This window comes from Chelmon rostratus, chromosome 6 (genome assembly GCF_017976325.1).
Source record: "Chelmon rostratus isolate fCheRos1 chromosome 6, fCheRos1.pri, whole genome shotgun sequence".
NCBI classification, from domain to species: Eukaryota; Metazoa; Chordata; class Actinopteri; order Chaetodontiformes; family Chaetodontidae; genus Chelmon; species Chelmon rostratus.
In genome coordinates, this window is record NC_055663.1 from 24,708,169 (window position 1) to 24,725,931 (window position 17,763).

At 41.6% G+C, this 17,763-nt stretch overlaps 2 protein-coding genes and 1 pseudogene across 3 annotated transcripts in view; 2 read left to right on the forward strand and 1 right to left on the reverse strand.

The window, feature by feature from the left end:
• Positions 1-467: 467 nt before the first annotated feature.
• On the forward strand, positions 468-3,287 carry LOC121607759 (annotated as a pseudogene).
• A 243-nt stretch (positions 3,288-3,530) lies between these two features.
• LOC121607765 (nucleobindin-2-like) lies at positions 3,531-15,456 on the reverse strand. 2 transcript variants are annotated; one of them, XM_041938710.1, is made up of 13 exons: positions 15,377-15,456; positions 14,665-14,810; positions 14,206-14,313; positions 13,978-14,110; positions 13,252-13,355; positions 9,766-9,951; positions 9,473-9,563; positions 9,192-9,250; positions 8,981-9,073; positions 5,799-5,888; positions 5,546-5,716; positions 5,214-5,268; positions 3,531-4,796 (listed from the first exon to the last, which is right to left on the reverse strand). In XM_041938710.1, exons 2-13 carry the CDS (start codon positions 14,797-14,799, stop codon positions 4,696-4,698), a joined length of 1,326 nt encoding a protein of 441 aa, XP_041794644.1. In that variant the 5' UTR covers positions 14,800-14,810; positions 15,377-15,456; the 3' UTR covers positions 3,531-4,695. The 2 variants fall into 2 exon arrangements, with proteins under 2 accessions (XP_041794644.1, XP_041794645.1); XM_041938711.1 differs by lacking the exons at positions 13,252-13,355; positions 13,978-14,110; positions 14,206-14,313; positions 14,665-14,810; positions 15,377-15,456 and adding an exon at positions 11,073-11,886.
• Positions 15,457-17,070: 1,614 nt separating this feature from the next.
• The window catches only part of pik3c2a (phosphatidylinositol-4-phosphate 3-kinase, catalytic subunit type 2 alpha), a 46,292-nt gene continuing 45,599 nt past the window's right edge, over positions 17,071-17,763 (forward strand). Inside the window, exon 1 of the mRNA XM_041938548.1 lies at positions 17,071-17,185. The gene's annotated coding sequence lies outside the window, so the exon portion shown is untranslated. The remainder of the gene's footprint in view (positions 17,186-17,763) is intronic.

Genomic DNA, 17,763 nt, shown 5'->3' on the forward strand with positions numbered 1-17,763 from the left:
ACCTGGGGGGATTCCCACAGACAGAACAGTGGCCATCAAAGCACCTGCTGACGCTCCATAGATTTTTGAGGCGTCTTGTATGAAGCGGGGGAACCGTTCAAGAATACAGCTGGTGGCACCTACATAATAAATCCCCATAAAACCGCATCCGGCGAAGGAGATGCTCCATTCTTTCTCCAAATCAAACATCCTCTCAGCCATACAGATTCACCACAGAAACTAACTCAACTTATTAAAGTGCAACATTAAAAAGTGAGTCACTGTGTACCAGCTGCCACATCAGCATCCTCCAAAAAGTGACAAGGTAACGGTATGTCATTTTGGAACATGACGATCTCTTTTTCTATTGGCTGGATAGGTCACATGACACCAGGATGAGGTTGCAACCACTGACTGACACGATAAAAAACGCGTCTGTGCAGCCTGTGGTGTGAGACCGTCTGTAGCTCTGCATTCAGCTTCTTCCAGATCCACTCTTTGATTTTAAAATGAGCATCCCAGTGGTGGACTTCGGCGCCTACAGCCTCAGTGAGAAAGATGTCACTGACGAACAGATGAGCAAGTTGAGCAAAGCGTTGAAAACAGCTTTTACAGAAGTGGGTTTTGTTTTTCTGCTGAACACTGGGATCACTCCGGAGGAGGTGAGAACAGCAAATCCACTGAAAAGCATCATCATAGTTTGTTGCAAATGCTTAACGCGGAATGCGTCTTTTCTCCTGCACTTTTGGATATAGGTGGATCGTGTTATGGACATATCCAAGAAATTCTTCCTGCAGCCAGATGAGCTGAAGCGACCGTTCAGCAGGACAACCTTTGCCAACAATCCGACTCACGGCTGGCTGTCAATGGAGACTGAGAGGCAGGAAGCAGAAAACATGCACAAAACACTTCCCATCTGCAAAATCAACTAGTTTTAAATGAGAATATTTGCTTTTCAGGTTGAATCCACGCCGGCCTGGAGACCTGAAGGAGTCCTTCAACATTTCTTCATTTCACCCCGACATAGTAATGATTCACTGTCAGCGTTCAACTATGTTTATTTTACACAGCAGACATGCGTCAGGGCAGTGGTGAAATATAACTTATCTGAAGTACTTGCACTTTACTTGAGTATTCCCATTTTATACAACTTCATACCAACACTCCACCACATCTCAGAGGCAAGTATTGATCTTGTTACTCCACTACATTTGTCTGACAGCTTTAGTTACTTCTCAAATTACAGATTTTCATACCCATCCTGTCCAGTGAAAACCATGTATCTCCAAGTTTTTCTGATAAACTGGAAGATTCTCCTAATTCTTAAACTGAATAAAGTATTTTAAAGTCTTTTGGGTTAACTGGAAAATGCATTGTCAGAAAACAGAAAAAAAAATTTCTATGAGCTTCTGACAAGGTGAGATTCTAGAGATACATGGTTCTCACAGGATAGCAATGCTACAAATATATGATGATCTTATTGAATATGATGCATGGCTTTAGATTAAACTAGCCAAATGTATGTAAAGCAGTTAACACTATATTAAACATCTACAGCAGCAAAATGCAACAATAATGCAGCAGTAATAATAATCAGAGGTATCACATAATAGTACTTTTACTTTTGGTGTTTTAATTAAATTGTTCTGCTAATGCATCAGATTTTGAACGTGGGAGATTTACTTGTAAATTAGTATTTTTACAGTGTGGATTTATTACTATTACTATTACTATTATTCTTCAAGTTAAGGATCTGAATACTTCTTACACCCCGCTTCAGGATTTGTTGTTTTATTGCTTAACATGTTGCCTTTGATCCCATTTTGTTATACAAGTAATCAGCTTCAAGGTCAAAGTAGAAGGAGTCTGTTTTTTTCAATTGTCCTGCTCAAGGCATATTTTCATTTTAATTCTAAGACTCCATCTAAAAAAAAGTTTGCATGTTTCTTATGTTAAAAAAATGAATAGTAGCTGATACATTGTTAGCAGATCTGTCAAGTTTCAAATGATCCAGGGTCCAAATCCATGATCAGTCAGAGTCTAACCCTGTTCTCCTCTTCTTATGCTGTAGAAATGGCCCTCAGGTGCTGTATCAGAGTTTCAGGAGATCCATAAGTCTTTCTTCCAGCGCTGTACAGAGCTGAGTCTGCGGCTGCTGAGGGTGATAGCCCACAGTCTGGATCTGGACCCCGAGGTGTTCCTGAGTGCACACCGTTTAATAGGAAGTATGTATGAATCGGCAGACTCACGGCGCTCATGTGGAGTGTGCTGTGGTTGCTTGAGTTCAGGCTGGTTGTCCTTTGAGGTGAGTCAGTGAGTACAGATCAGTTGATATGTGGCAGCGCTGTGAACTAGATCTTTTGTCAGCATAAAGGTCTTCTGACCATGTGTGGACTTTTTCAGGCACGTCCCGGCTCACATTCAGTGCTGGAATATAACTAAGTACATTTACTCAAATGCTGTAATTCGAGGTACTTGCACTAAGTTTGATTATTTCCATTTTATGCACCCCCCACAGGCTGATATTCACTGTAACAACGTTTACTTACATGTACCCTCAGACAGTCAAACCTTAAAGTACCTTTTTGTTCAGCCTATATGTTCCAGTTTAGTACTGAATCCAGTCCAGTGTAAACTCTGGTGATGTTTATGCACTAGGCTTGTTCCAACAGAGTTATTGTGTCTCCTGCAGCTGATGAGAATGGCACAACACTGCGGTCTCTGTACTACCCACCAATAAACAGCGAGAAAGTGAAGGAGAGCCAGGTGCGATGCGGAGAGCATTCGGACTACGGCACCATCACCCTGTTGTTTCAGAGCTCTGAAGGTCTTCAGGTAACAACACTGACATCTCCACCTCTCTGGATGCAAGACAAATTGCAAACGTTTTCCACTTTTAGAATGAACCGAAGCATGGAACCCACCTGACACGTGTTAACCTACAGGTGCGTGCACGCTCAGGTGAATTCATCTGCGCTCCCATCGTCCCCGGAGCGGTCCTCATCAATATCGCTGACCTGTTGCAGCGCTGGACCAGCGATCAGTTTATCTCTGTGGTAAGTTGAGAGGAAGTTTTCCAGATGTACAGCAATGTGCAGGCTACTTATTGCGGTTGTTCTGTCCCTCAGCTCCACAAAGTCCTGCTGCCCCCTGCTGGAGACCCCCACACACGTCAGTCTCTGGCTTTCTTCGTGCAGCCGGATGATGAAGCTCTGATCACCTGCTTTGATGGCTCCAACAAATACCCTCCAGTTACATCACGTGACTACCTTAATGAACGCTTCAGTCGCACATACTGACAGAGATGAATTTTTATCCATCAGTTCACTCATACATGATGATGATAAATGTGATCTTATTCTGTTCGCAAAGCACTCAAGGTGCCCTGCTGAGCTTTAAAGACACGCCTGGAAATTCTTCCATGTAGTTTTATCAGTTGCTTTCGCCAAAATGTTGTTTTGCTGCATTTCTTTTAATTGTGGTTTGAGTATGATTGTGTTTTTAAGATAATCAGTGAGTGTGACAAAAAGAAGAGACACAACCCTCAAACCTGCAAGCTCATTCACTTTATTGTCCACATTCAAACCTTGTACAACAGATTCATGAATTCAGGACGTTGGGTGGTGGACAGACTTCACCGCTTGTTGAAAGGGACATAAAAAAAATAAATAAAAACAACTTATGTATCTCAATTCTTCAAAAAAAATCTCTCTTATCTGTTGTATTGATCTACATTGAAGACAGTTTTGACCCTGTCACTCTTTTTAGAGTTTAATTCATGTTTTTTCGTCTGATATGACAGCAACGAGGTCGACATCAACCTGCTCCAGTTTTGTTTGCAGTGGTGTAGAAAATAAATAAATTAAAATTATTCTATCATGGAAAAATGACACTCACAAGCACTGACACACAAACACACTGAACACATACAACCACTTCAGACTCCATACACTTTTCACTCTTATGCCAGCACAACTATATTAAATTAGAAGATTTAAATATATATATGTCACTATCTGTAAACTAAATAAGTTCTTCAATCATCTGGTCCAAAGGAGACAATAGCTAAAAACACAACTGTAAGAATCATAATTTAAAAAAACTGGGAAACTTCTGTAGTCCTCTGAGGAACTCATATAAAACAGTTCAAAGGTATTGGAGGACATATTGATTGATAGCATATCTTTTACAGGTGTGCACTGTCATGTAGTAAAACTAAACCCTAAAACAAATGTGAACATGATGGAAGTTATTAAAGAAAGAGCAACATTTTATGGATCCAAAATGTTTGCCCTTTTCAGTAAATGTGCTGATTTTATTCTTCAAAAGTAAGAGACTATCAGTGACAGTGAACTACAGTGTGTACTAAACAAAACATTCATTTATCAGGCCAGGAGCCTGGCCCAGTGCACCCCAAAGCTCTTCCCATGGAGAACATGCAAGTTCTTGTTGTGATGAAAGACCAAAATGACACAAACAAAAGGGCCAATTGTCCACAAAGAAAACTGGACCAGCTCCACACGCAGCTGAATTGGGCCGAAGGGGCACTGGCACTAAATCTGAAGCCCGAAATCAGATTTGCTCTTAATATTGAGGCATATTTTTGTTTTTCTTCTTGGAAAATCCCAAACAAAAATGGAAAATTGGAATCATTACGAGGCAAACACACGTGCACGCACACTGGCATTCGTACAGCACTCAGAGTACTGAGGCCTGCTAAGAGTGTCCTGGCACTGGTACGTCTTGCTGCTGGTGACCGGGGGGCTGTGGTTGACTGTTTCCTGGTACATCACTTTCAGCTACGGCAGCTCTCGGCTCTGCAACAGAAAGTCATATCGGCACAAGTTGACGACTTGAATGTATGTGATTGCGAAGCTAATGATGAGAGGCTGTAGCCTTTAGGTTACAGGAGTGGGTTTGATTGCTGGCAGCAGCGGCTTTGCAGGGAGGTTTCCAAAGTTTGGAAAATAAAACCCAAATGATGTCATCTAGGCTCGTGAAAGATGTATTGAGTTGTATTCAGGGATTGTAGCTTCAAGCATTTTTGTAGCTGAACTCATACAAGGCACTAAAAATCAGGATATTCTCTCCGCTGCTGCTTTGTCTCCTGTGAGTCCCCTAGCTCTATAGAAGTGCAGTACTGAATGGTCGGAGGACCTCTTTAAGTTTTGCTGTAAAGGTCTGTGTTCTTTGTCAACGCTTCTTCATTACAATCACTGCAATGTGATACTTACGTTTGACCTCAGCGTTTGAGCTTTGCGCTTTTAGTCTTTCCATTTCTTCTACTGCCTGAGCAGACAAACAAGATGGAAAACGTTAGAGCATCAGAAAATAAGTGAGGACACAACAGCACCATAACTACATATTAAGTTAGTTCAGTCTGACATGCCTTTATATCCATGTCTCCAAGTCTCTATCAATAATTATTTTAAATCCTTTGAAGTATGGGTTACTGTGTGGCTATTACTCCATTTATTGCACCTTTCAAGCGCATGCTGACTATTGAAGGAAGAAATCCTGATTCCTGGTCACACATCACCTGCAATTAACTCATTTATTAATTCACCTGCTGTAGCCCCAACTTCTGAGCATTGAGTTCTTCCTCTTTCCTTTCCAGCTCCTCCCTCCGTTTCTGCAGATCCGCTGACTTCTTGTTGATGTCGTTCTCCTCGTTGGCCAGTTGCTGTTCGAACTCTTGCAGTTCTTCCTCGGTGTAAGGGGGGTTTTGATCTAAAGTCTGTGGAGGCAGGCAATTGTAGGACGTGATGAATTTAAAGAAACCTCACATCTCTATCATTTCAATAAAATCTAGCTCTTACCTCCCACTCCTCTTTTTCCAAGAAGTCCTCCTTCTTAGTGGCTGCCATGAACTCGTTCAGTGACACAAGTCTGTCTTTATTGGTGTCCACCTGCACATCAACACGTGAAGCTGCTTTAGTCATAAATAAATAAATAATAGTCATAAATGGCTTCAAGGTTAATCGTTGGCCTCGACCTTTCAACTCCCTGCGACGGCACGGCCTCCTGCACCACTGATACTGTCTGCACAAGTTTGTGCACAAGTTGTCACTTAAGTGTGACGAACTATGTGCCCATTTGTCCATTAATGACAATTTGAGTCACGTGACACACTACTGTTCTGACTTTAACACTGCTTGGATGGACAATGTATTTCTACTCTTTAATCCTTTTTTTTTTTTTAAAAACACACAGATTGATCAAATAGGGGTCCTATAACTGTAGATTTTTAACTAAAACATAGTATTTTTGATACTAGAGCTTCAATTCTGACCGAAACATGGAGGGCTGATGTACACAGAATTACGTTCTGGTGTTAAATCATCAAACTTTCCTAATAAAAAGTGAATCTTTTTACTGATTTCATTCAGAGGACGCCCTGGTCACTGGCGGGGCATGATCATTATTGTATTTCGGGACACGGGGCAACGTCTCGAGTCACTTATTGTTATCCCGCGTGTTTCTTCTTCTTCTTCTTCTTATTTTTCATCCTCCTCCAAATTTTCGTCCCTTAACTCGTCCCGCAGCTTTGAGAAAACCCTCGCAAATTATATATCAAAACGTGCGGTTTGATCGGGATCGGTGTGCTATTACTTTTCTCAAATTTCCCATAAGAAATGAATGGGACGGGCGAAAAAATAAAGCTTGAAATTGGAGTTTTTCAAACGTCTGTAGCTCAAGCATACATTCACCGAGAGACTTCATTTAAACTTTAAAATGTAGACCCAAGTCTGGTCTATTGGTGTGTTCATCCACATTTTGATTGGTCGTATAGTTTTTGATCAGTCACTGTTCAATGACAGTGATCGTTTTGAGGGAAATTTTGAGATTATAATGGGTGTGTATTGCGCGGAATGTTCGTGCTAGAGTGGGGGACAGAGTGGCACAGAGTCTAAAAATGATCCGAAAATCTTCTCTTTTTCTCGTCGCTACGGCCACAAATTACACTCTACACGCATAATTTTGGGATCATTTTGTAGACAAACTTGTCCTCTTTCATGTGATGTCTTCGAAAAAGCTGAGAGACTTACTGAATTTAAATAGTGAGACTTTTTGTGCAGCCAGCTCCCTCCTGTTCTCCCATTAAGTCCCATGTTAAAATTCAGAGCTGTTTTGTGAGCAAAGCAGAAATGCCTCCTGTCTTTAGATCGCCATAAAACGAAAAGTTGTTGTCTCAGGAATAAAACGAGGAGATGGTCGGACTCAGGAAGTTCTCGGGAGTCCGATGATCTATAGTACACTCTGATACGAGGTACGGTTCTCTCACCAGAGGATTTAGTTCAGGAGGTTCGCCGAACCCAAATCTCACTGCATACAATACAAACTCCTGTTCTCTGAGTCGCAGAGTCTTTTTAAGTCGACCATTTTGTCATTTTTCTAAAGAATATCTGGACATAAAACACACGTACATCTGGCCCAGACTTGTCCGCATCTCACAGTGTAATCGGTTTTTTGATAGCAGCTACGGTTTTGACACAATCGCAAGTTGTTCGGAAGAAACCAACAGCGAAAAAACTGCTTTTCAAGGGAAGAGTTAACAGGTGCAACTGTCATTTACACACATACTGGTCAAGAACCCACGCACACACATCTGCAGGACAACAAGCCTGAGAGTGATTATCTTAACGAGCTCAGTCAAAACAAGGGCATTGTTTGAAAACAATCTCCGTCCAACAAGCAGTTAAACTCAGCTTCAGAAAGCTCTTTGCCAAAGAGGTTGAGACAGTAGTCACACAAATGCACACACAAAAAGGGCTAACCAACAGCTAAAAGTGATTAAAAACAAGCACGTCAAAACTGAACAGGAACAGGTAAACAGTGGGAGAGGTGCAGAGGTAATTATCAGCAGGTGGGGCAGAAGTTACACACGCACACACGCACACACACACACACACATTCAGTCACACATATACCAGACACATCTCCATGTAGGAGCTGGTTGGGCTGCTTGTGTAGTTCAAGCAGACACACACACACACACACAAACAGACGAAGACACACACATACGCAGTCACACACAATGACAGATACATAAACACACACACACAGACAAATGCATAATGAAAACCCCATCCCCCCGCCCCCTTGTTAACGCCGTTAGCTCTATTAGCACAGTTAGCTCTGTTAGCGTTAGCGCCGTTAGCTCTATTCGCACCGTTAGCTGTTAGCTCCGTTAGTGTTAGCTCTGTTAGCTCCGTTAGCATTAGCTCCATTCATGTTTATTGATTCAGTTCATTAATTCATGTTAACAGAGACATGAAGCAGAGGAGAGAAGCAGACACAGACAGCTGAGGTGATCAACAGAGACAGACAAGGAGAAAGCCACAGAAACACAGCTGAGAGCAATTCATTAATCAGGGACTGACTACCTCTGATATCTGCTGTTTTCTCAAATTGCAGCCTTTTTCAATTGTCCGCTGCTTTGCCATACTTTCTCCTAGAGACTTCATTCAAACTTTAAAACGTAGATCATTTTGTCGGCTCGAACACACCCCGTGTCCCTTTCAAAATTTCCCAGAGGGAATTTTCTAGTTAAGTTATACTATGCAGGATTTTCCCTCTAAATCATCACTTATGACAGTGTGTGTGTGTGTGTGAGACGGCGTATTTAGCTCCAGAGACTCTGCCCCCTGCCTCTGTTTTCTTATTTTCTTCTTATTTTGCTATGACTATATGCCCATTGGCAAGATAGACTGAAGATGGCTGAACTATTAGCATAGCTGTTCGCTCATTTGCAAAAACAATGCCATTAACATGCCATAAACACATCACATGATAAAATATTTGCAAGATACCTCACCACTCATATCCCGCAGGTACTCAGGTACACTGCCTTATGCAGGTATGTGACTGCAGTCAGGGGCAGGGGGCCATTCATACTTAGAGCGGCCGAGTTTGAATGTTGTGTTTATAGACAGTAACAGACAATTCCTGCTTAGTATACCTTTAATAACAGACATAATCTGTTACTGCGGTGGCTCACCTCATTCATAACGTGCTCTCTCATTCGCAGTCTCTCTTCCTCCATCTCCACCATGTCGTCTTCTTCGTTTTCAGAGTTGTACACCTTCTCCAGCTTGAAGACAGATAAGGATATAAATTATTCTTCAAAGGCGTCTTCATTTATCTATTACATTAACCTAAAGCATGCAGAACATCAGGGCACTTAGACATAAATGCATCAACATAAATACCTCTTTAGTGAATAGAGCTTCAAGCTCACTCTCGTCGAAGAAGCCGTCTCCATTGCTGTCTGCAACACAAAACAGACGACTGGAATGAACAGATCATTTCATCCACACTTAGTTTTGTCACTATTTCATGCTCAGTGGATCACTTTTGAGGGAAGACTTTTATCACTTGATTGTCTAATCACAATTCATGGCTAGATTCATGAGTGGCTGTATATTAACAGTGGAAACCTGTCATTCAGCTTTCTTGGCTCTTTGGACATATATATGTGGTCTCTGCTTACCGTGTATTTTAAAGAAGGTCTTGGGATCGAAGTCATCTGGGTCCAAACCATCTGTCTCCTGCCACACCTCCTTCAGCTGGTCTTCACTGCCCTGCAGACACCAACACCCACACACACACAAACCATTTCAATAAAACCTGCTCAACTGAGTGCTGTACAAATATGCTGTTCAGCACACTCCTTAAAATTCAGAAATTCTACCAACTAATAAATCAGACTTAAACTGAGAACAATAAAAGGTGAGAGTTCTTCTTAATGAGCTTGTATGAGCTTCATCATGGCAGGAGTCTTACAGGGTGGTTCACTTTTGGATGGTCGGCGTGTTTCTTTTTCATCTCCTCGTAGTGCTGCTCCTCCTTCATGCGATCCTCCTCGTTCATGCTCTTCAGACGTTCCCTCCTCTCATGCTCCTTCATCATCTCATACCTCTTGAACTCGTCGTGGCTGCCCTTGTCAAAGTTCTCCAGGTCTTTGGTTGCCTACAAATGAAAATCAAACATGAGAGGGGGAAATTCACACCAGGGCTGTGCAGTGTACACAGGTACACTCACTTCCTAATACCTGTGCTGTTTTACCATGAAGTCATGCTGTTATAGCATGTGCTTGGCACTGTCTTGCTGGAATAAGCAGGAACATCCCTGAAAAAGATGTCTGGGTGGCAGCATGTTGCTCAGAATCTTGTATTAACCTTCAAGCATCAACAGGTGTGCAAATTACCCAAGCCATGAGCACTAACACCCCCCCATTACAGAACAAGTTCTTATGTAGTGCACCCTAGTTAATAACTTGCATCAATGATCTTTGTTTAATCTCTCATTTCCTGAAAAATCATTGTGTAAAAATATTATCAATCTGTTAAAAAAATATGAATACAATTTTAAGTATTTAAAAGCATTTTTAAATATTTGATGTTTTATTATCTAAAGAGAGGACAGGAAATAAGGAAAGAGATGAAATAGAGGTTGAAATAAAGATAAAGGTTATTAACTTTTGCACACAAGATAATTTCCTCTACCACATGACAGACTACTTCACGCTACCTGAGGAGTGCCATGGAGCGTCTGCATTTTGATCGACATTTTCTGACAGGTTGTTGACCGAACTATTGATCTATTAATCGAGAAAATACTCAGTGATGAAAATAATTGTTAGCTGCAGCCCTAACCAAATACAAAACATATCACACGGAGAATTTTCAGTGATCGTGGTGGGCTGCTAAGACAATACTTTAACACTGGAAAAGCAAATCTGCAGAATTAAAAGAATGGACGAACAACGTGATAGAGACAGCTTCAAATGAATATCTGCTTAACAGGATGAAGAACAAACGAGCAAAGGCACCAGTTTGGGGTCTATCTGGACTTCTATCACACTGACTCATCAGCCTGTAGTATGAATGCAGTCTCCTGATAGTGATAAACACTCCCATCTGCAGCATGGACATTCTTCCTACTCATGTTATTATCCACATGTTCTCATTTCATTCTGTCTGTTTCTTAAAACAGTCCCATGAATTGCAAGCAGAAAGAAATGCCTCACAGTGTGAAACAATGTGCTGACATGCATCAGAGATGAACGCGACAGAACAGTGATGCATCACCTCCGCATCGGACCACAGCACCCTTCTCCACTTCGCGTCCGTCCATCCCAGGTGAGCTCGAGCCCAGAGAAGCCGGCGGCGCTTCTGGACGTTGTCGATACAAGGCTTTCGCTTCGCATGGTACAGCCTTAACTTGCATTTGCAGAGGCAGCGGCGGACCGTGTTCACCGACAGCGGTTTCCCGAAGTGTTCCCGAGCCCACGTAGTGATATCCTTGATCCAGCCGTGCCGGTTCTTCATGCAGTGCTGCCGGAGGGAGCGAAGGTCGCGGGCGTCCAGCGTTGGTTTTCGGCCTTGCCCCTTACGTGCGGAGATTTCTCCGGATTCTCTGAACCTTTTGATGATATTATGGATTGTAGATGGTGAAATCCCTAAATTCTTTGCGATTGTGCGTTGAGACACGTTGTTTTTAAACTGTTGGATTATCTGCTCACGCAGTTTGGCATCAAGAGGTGAACCTCGCCCCATCCTTCATGTGAACGGAGCCTTTCGAGGAAGCCTCTCTCCTCTTGTTCTGTCGGCTTTTTAAGGGCGAATCGCAACAGGGTGGAGCATTATCGCCACCAACTGTCCTGGTACATTATTGTTTTTATGCCTTTGTTATCAGTTCATGTAAATAAATAAAGGAGAAATTCTTTGCCACACCTCATCCCATTCTCTAATACAACTGGCCGACTCAATTCAGGCTCTGAAGGGACCTGGAAGACTCTCAACAGCCCCTGCACCTCCTATCCAATTCCAACCATATAGAAAAACTTCCACAGCAACTATTTCTTCTCTCAGATTAGCAGAAATGCTAAGAACTTAATCTTACAAAAACAATATTTATCCTTTCCACCTGATTTGTTCTCCTTCACTTCTTTCCCAGATGCCTCCTCATGGCTGAGCCGGATCCTCATGACTTCCATCTCCTTCGTTTGCTCTAGACAGTCTGCTTGTCATGCTTCATCTCCACCTTTACCACAACTCCTACACACAAACCAGCTGCAGACAAATGTCCAACAATGCCTACACTGAATGGGTTTGGGAACAAGAGGCCTTCCTGGGTAACTGATACGGTCCAGAAGAACTTCGTCAGGCAGGATTTCTGATTCAAAGTGGCAGATCTTGTTGCATGCTTTTCTCCGTCACTCATCCTGAACAAACCGTCAGTGGCTCTGTTACATTCTTTAAATCTCCTCCATTGACCATATATGGTACTCCATTAACACCGCCCTTTACTGGAACTCATCTGTTAAGTGGGAAACATGACACTAAGACACCAGCAGGTTTGTCTTTAATCCGACTAACGACTTCATGTTCCCAAGACATAAATAGCAGATAAATGGCACAAAAAACTAAAACAAAACTATAACTACATAAATATTTGGATGTGCATGCATTTGATTATAACCTGCACCGCACACCCAGTTAGCTGACTTCCCCTTTTACTCTTTTCTTCGCAGGAAACATGTTGCTTTCTCAAAACCAGCCTTAAATTCATAAAGCTGTGAGTGAAGTTATTACACCTACATGCAAGAGAAGCCGGACTGGTTGATAAAGCTGACGTGTGAGCCATCAGAAAAGAGTGAGCGAGCAGTTGTGAGAAACATGGCTGTTTCACACCTGTAATTCTCTATAGGCTCATCCACCCTAATTATAGCATTAATACGAGGCAAGGTGTTCTTAACTGTGATTATAGGTATGACTGTGATGCAGTAACATATATGCTGCAGCAGTAAAGTACACACAAACAGTGCAGAGGAATATCGACAGTAGAAGCTAAAAAGAGTTACCCATCCAAGGGTCTAAGAGAAAAAACAGGAAAAAAAGTACAAATTTGTATTTAAGAAAACCGACTACTTCTTACATACATGATTGTGTGTTGTTGCCGTGTGTATATACGGAAGGCTGTCTTGTACTTCTTGAGCAGTCAATATTCCCAGAGGCTTCAATGCTTATTCCTCTTTATTATTTTTTTGGCTGGGTCTGATATTTGATGCTTAAAATTCTTGCATTTGGATATGCTAAGTTCTGTTATTAATGGAGCTGCAACAACTTCAGCTGATGAGTTTTCACGGTCTTAAGTCAGCTTTTATACAAGTGAGGAGCCGTTACTATGGCTGCTGAGTCAGATCTACTACAGAAAAGATCTATTTAGTGAACAGGGTTCAGGTGTGTTTTGCATATCTGGCCGTACCGATCTGATGAGGCGGTCCAGGTCCTCCACCTCGAAAGTGTCTGGGTTCAGGTGGTTGAGGTGCTCAAACTGTTTCAGCAGGGCATGGTGGTCCACTGTCCGGCCTGCAAATAAGGAAATAACAAAAAGCTTTATTAAGCTTAACTATAAAGCAGTTACATCAAGTGTTTTGAAATTGTTGGAAGTTAAAAGATGAAACAGATATTTGGAGCTTCAGCAGAACCAACACACAGCCAGTTTGTTTACTTGAGTTAAAACTCAATTTGCTGTGGAAAAGAGTGAAGTAAGAGTAAGTAAGCGTACATATATTTCTAAGCACGATGGCGAGAGATTTTTGTGTTTGCATTTGACAGGACACCATCTCTAAAATGTCTCTACACACCCTGTCCAACTTGCACCATCTTCCACAAAGCCTCAAATCTTTATGTTTTTAAAAGGTGAAGTGTTATGAGTTCAACCCATACTTCTATTCTTCAACTACACTTGCATTAACAGTGACATATTCTAAATGTAGCTCCTTTCAACCTTTCATTCAGCAGCTCACACTGGCCACTATAAGTCAGTGTCAGCTGAGGAGGATGTTCAAGTTCAAGTTCCTCTGTCAAACAACCACATCCTATATTTGACTGGGACCAAACTGCCGATGTGTCTTACAAAACGTCTTGTGCAACTTCAAGAAGCACAAGTCTGTCAGAGACACATCAGCAAGATACGCCGGAAACTGACCATTCCCCCCTTCGATGTCGTGCTTGGCTTTGATGAGCATCCGCAGCCTGTTCATCTCCTCCCTCTTCAGCTCGTCCAGCTTAGTCCGAAAATTGTGGTGGACAAAGTCCAGCTCTTTGGAAAGTTTACCAAGCTGCAAGAAGAGAATAAACACGACAGAGTTCAAAGTGTTCCTGCCAACAAAGAGCTTACAAAATAATGGAAAGTTTAGTGAGTGCGCAGACATACTTTGATGTCATCCATGTTTGCTTTTTTGAGCTTTTCTTTAAAGTGGGGGTCTTTCTCGAGGTACTCGATGACTTCCCTGAGGTAGCGGTCATAGTGCAGCCCAGTGTCCTGAAGCATAAAAAAAGCACACATCAGGATTTGATTAAAATTTACATTTCACTTGACTTAGGTCCGTTATTTAAAGCTTTTCTGCCACTTGACCCTTGTAAAAGATTGGTGGCACAGAATATAACCTGATACTGCTCTTGTTTGTTTTGAGAAAATACTCTGAATGTAATCTTCCCGTCAAACTTTTACCCACAAGCAAGTGTACTTTCCATGTGAAATAGCCCTGTTTGAGACACTGCAAGCCCAAAAGGCTCCCTGCTGTGGATGACTGCGAGGTATTTGATGTAATTAGCCATAAGAAAGAGATTTACATATGATATCCCTGTACATGACACTGTCCATCTGACTCACGGCACTCTGTGGTGGCTCCAGTTCCTCCTGAGGCTTTTCTTTGGTCTTGTCCACACTGATAGGCACTGACTGGATGCACAGCCACAAACTCAGCAGAAACAGCCCACAGTGGGCCAAGGCTTTACCCCTCACCATCTGGTTAGATCCTTAAAAGAAGAGACAGAAGCTAAATGAGATCAATCATGATTTTCTTATGCTACATGAATATGGTCTCTCATAAAGCTTTTTAATTGCAATGAAAGACTAAAGGTTCAAAAAAACTTCCCTCTATTTACTTCTATTTATTGTCTGACAGTACAATGGCAGGGGCATCCTTCTTACAAAAGACAACACCCTTAATTTCTCAAGCACTGCAAAAGCCATAACTTCACAATATGGCTTGGTCTTAATCTCAAAAGCAACTCTTTACCACAAGCAAAGCAGGGTGGTACACACGTGTTTGGTGGGTGAAGACACAGCTTGCTTACTTTAAAACAATTCCTCTACCAAAGTCTTATAACTTAAGGGAGTGTTTTGAACCTGTGACTCACAATTCATGACAAACACAATGGCTAACGGTACCACTGAAAGAACAGGTTGTTTACTGAGGATGGTTTAGTGAAGATGGTAGCTAATTCATTAACCCATTTGTGTGGCAAAAGCTCCAAAACAAGCTTTAGCACAGGGAGTAAACTGCAATGATAAACCACGGTTCATGTACAATAACACTTACTTGTAAACTGACGCGTACTTCGGACGTTTCCGTCTCCTCAAAAGTGCCTGAGCTTCCCTGGAGCTTGTTTATAGCTGTCACCTACCGCCAAAGGAAGCTGCCGATGGCCACAACCTACAGAAAAAAAAGATTGTGTTCACCATGGCAACGCCCCGCCCCCGAACCTTCTTATTGGACAGAAAAAGTATACTTTCTGAGCAAAAGAGTCGCGTTGAGAGCTGATTGAAGGCTCCACCTGTCAGTCAAAGCGCATCAAGCTGTCAATCCATGGCTTAAGGTGCGTTGAGCCAAACTGTACGTGGCGTTCAGTCAACCTCCGACGAGGGCGGAGTTAGTGTTTGATGCGAGAATGCACATCACTCGTAGCTCAAAATTGGATTACACATGCTTGATTATACTTATGTACACGACAGCATATGGTCGGAACAAATTAAATGAATGCAGATGGAAAATAATGAGCTTTCTCAAGGAATCGATCTGATTCGACTGGGGCCGAAATTCGTGCGTGCACCGAATTTACCTGTTTGCAAATGACAAAGACTGCCCAGAGGCTCATATAGAAATCAGCAATCAAATACAGTATATTTAAAAATGTTGAATTTGTGTGTTTTGCCTATTTAGTCTTGATTATTGCGTCTGTATGGTAACTTTCATTCATATTTCATACAACATACAGTACATGGTTAGAGTAAACCTGTGCAAAGCAAACACAGGCAAGTCTTCAAATCTTTTATTAAAGTAGAAATAGCAACACCACAATGTAAAAGTATTCTATTAAAAGTAGCATTTTAAAAGGAAAAGTAGGAGTGAACAGGATAATATTTCTCTCTGAAATGTACTCCAAAACTGTACTTAAGTACACTACACCAACAGGTAGTCTACCAACATGTATTAAATAGTTGAATATACTGTGTATGAAATTTGTCTGAAAGTGGCCCTTATCATGTAAGTCAAAGTACACAAGGCATAAGGATGTGTTTATATCCACAGCAAAGGACATCATTATCTTTTTGTATTGATTATTTGTGTTTACTTCTGATAACAATTCTGAGAACAGGTTACATCAAAAACAAATATCAAATCATTGGTCATGTAAACAATGGTGCAGTAGTACATATAGAGGTGGGTAAAGTGTGATCTCTGGTGAGTAATTCTCAAAAGACAAAAAAAAATCGATTTGTAGATATAAATAAGAAATTCATTAGTAATGCTTAAACAGTGAGAAAATTGTTATTTGTCTAATAAATGGGTGATTTATAGATTGCAAATATAAATTGTATACCATGTCATTCTGAATACAAAAGAATAATACCACACACACTTCGAAGCACATTTAATTAGTGCTAAAAAAAAACGTCTCCAGAATCTTTCCTTGAGTGGAAGAATGTAAAAAATATACAATATAAAAAAAAGTACACAAGTATTACAGTCAAATGTGCTCGGAAATGTCACAAGTAGAAATAAATGCTATGTAGCAAAATGACATCTGTCCTTATTATAATATTAGTCTGTTTTTGGAAGGTTTTTATTGATGCAATAAACGGCATTTTTATGCGGTGTTGTAATGCTGCAAAAACACACTGAACTTTGCCTGAACTTTTCTTCATGTTTCGACACTAACTACTTTGCTCCACACGGTGGCGCTGCGTCCCCATTCAATCCTCAGTGAAGCGACCGAGCCAGGCAGAAACGCTATCCAACCAAAACTCCATCCAACCTCCTCAACAGGAACTGACGTCCCTCCCGTGCAAGTGGATGGAAAAAATGCAGCTGCAGGAAAAATGGCTCCAAACACCGCACCGCTAAAAGGTAAGAAGTTAACCTGTTTACGGTATCTGTTTGCGTGTCAAAGTTTTAGCTCGGAGTTGCCTGAAATCGGCGGTTGCGGCGCCGCCGTGCCAGGCGTTACCCGTGTAACAAAACCTACATTTCTTCCTTGTTGTGGGCAGTTGGCAGGACCAAAGCAGTTGCATTGGTACTTTTAAATTAATAAATCACTGTTCCTCAAAGGACGGGGCAGTAATGGAAGTTATCATTGTACAGCTAAATTCAGTCGGGTGTGTGTTTCTGTGAACGACGTGTTTTGCTAATTTTGCGCTCCGTTTTGTTATGTGTAGCGGCTAACTTAGCATCCAACAAAGTCAAAAGTTAACGTCAAAGTTCCTATCGCTAACAAAAGTATCAGGAGGTGACATTTGATCGGGCCAGCCGGGTTAGTTAGCTAGACTACTTTTATATTATCTGTTGTGAGTCAGCGTTATCTCATATTAACAACCAGGTAGCTCCGATTTTATGTTATGAACAGTGTGAGAAAAGCAAACGTTCACGACATTTTGACGATTCCCAACGCATCGCTCAGTGTCAGGTGAACATCAGCCGACAGGTTA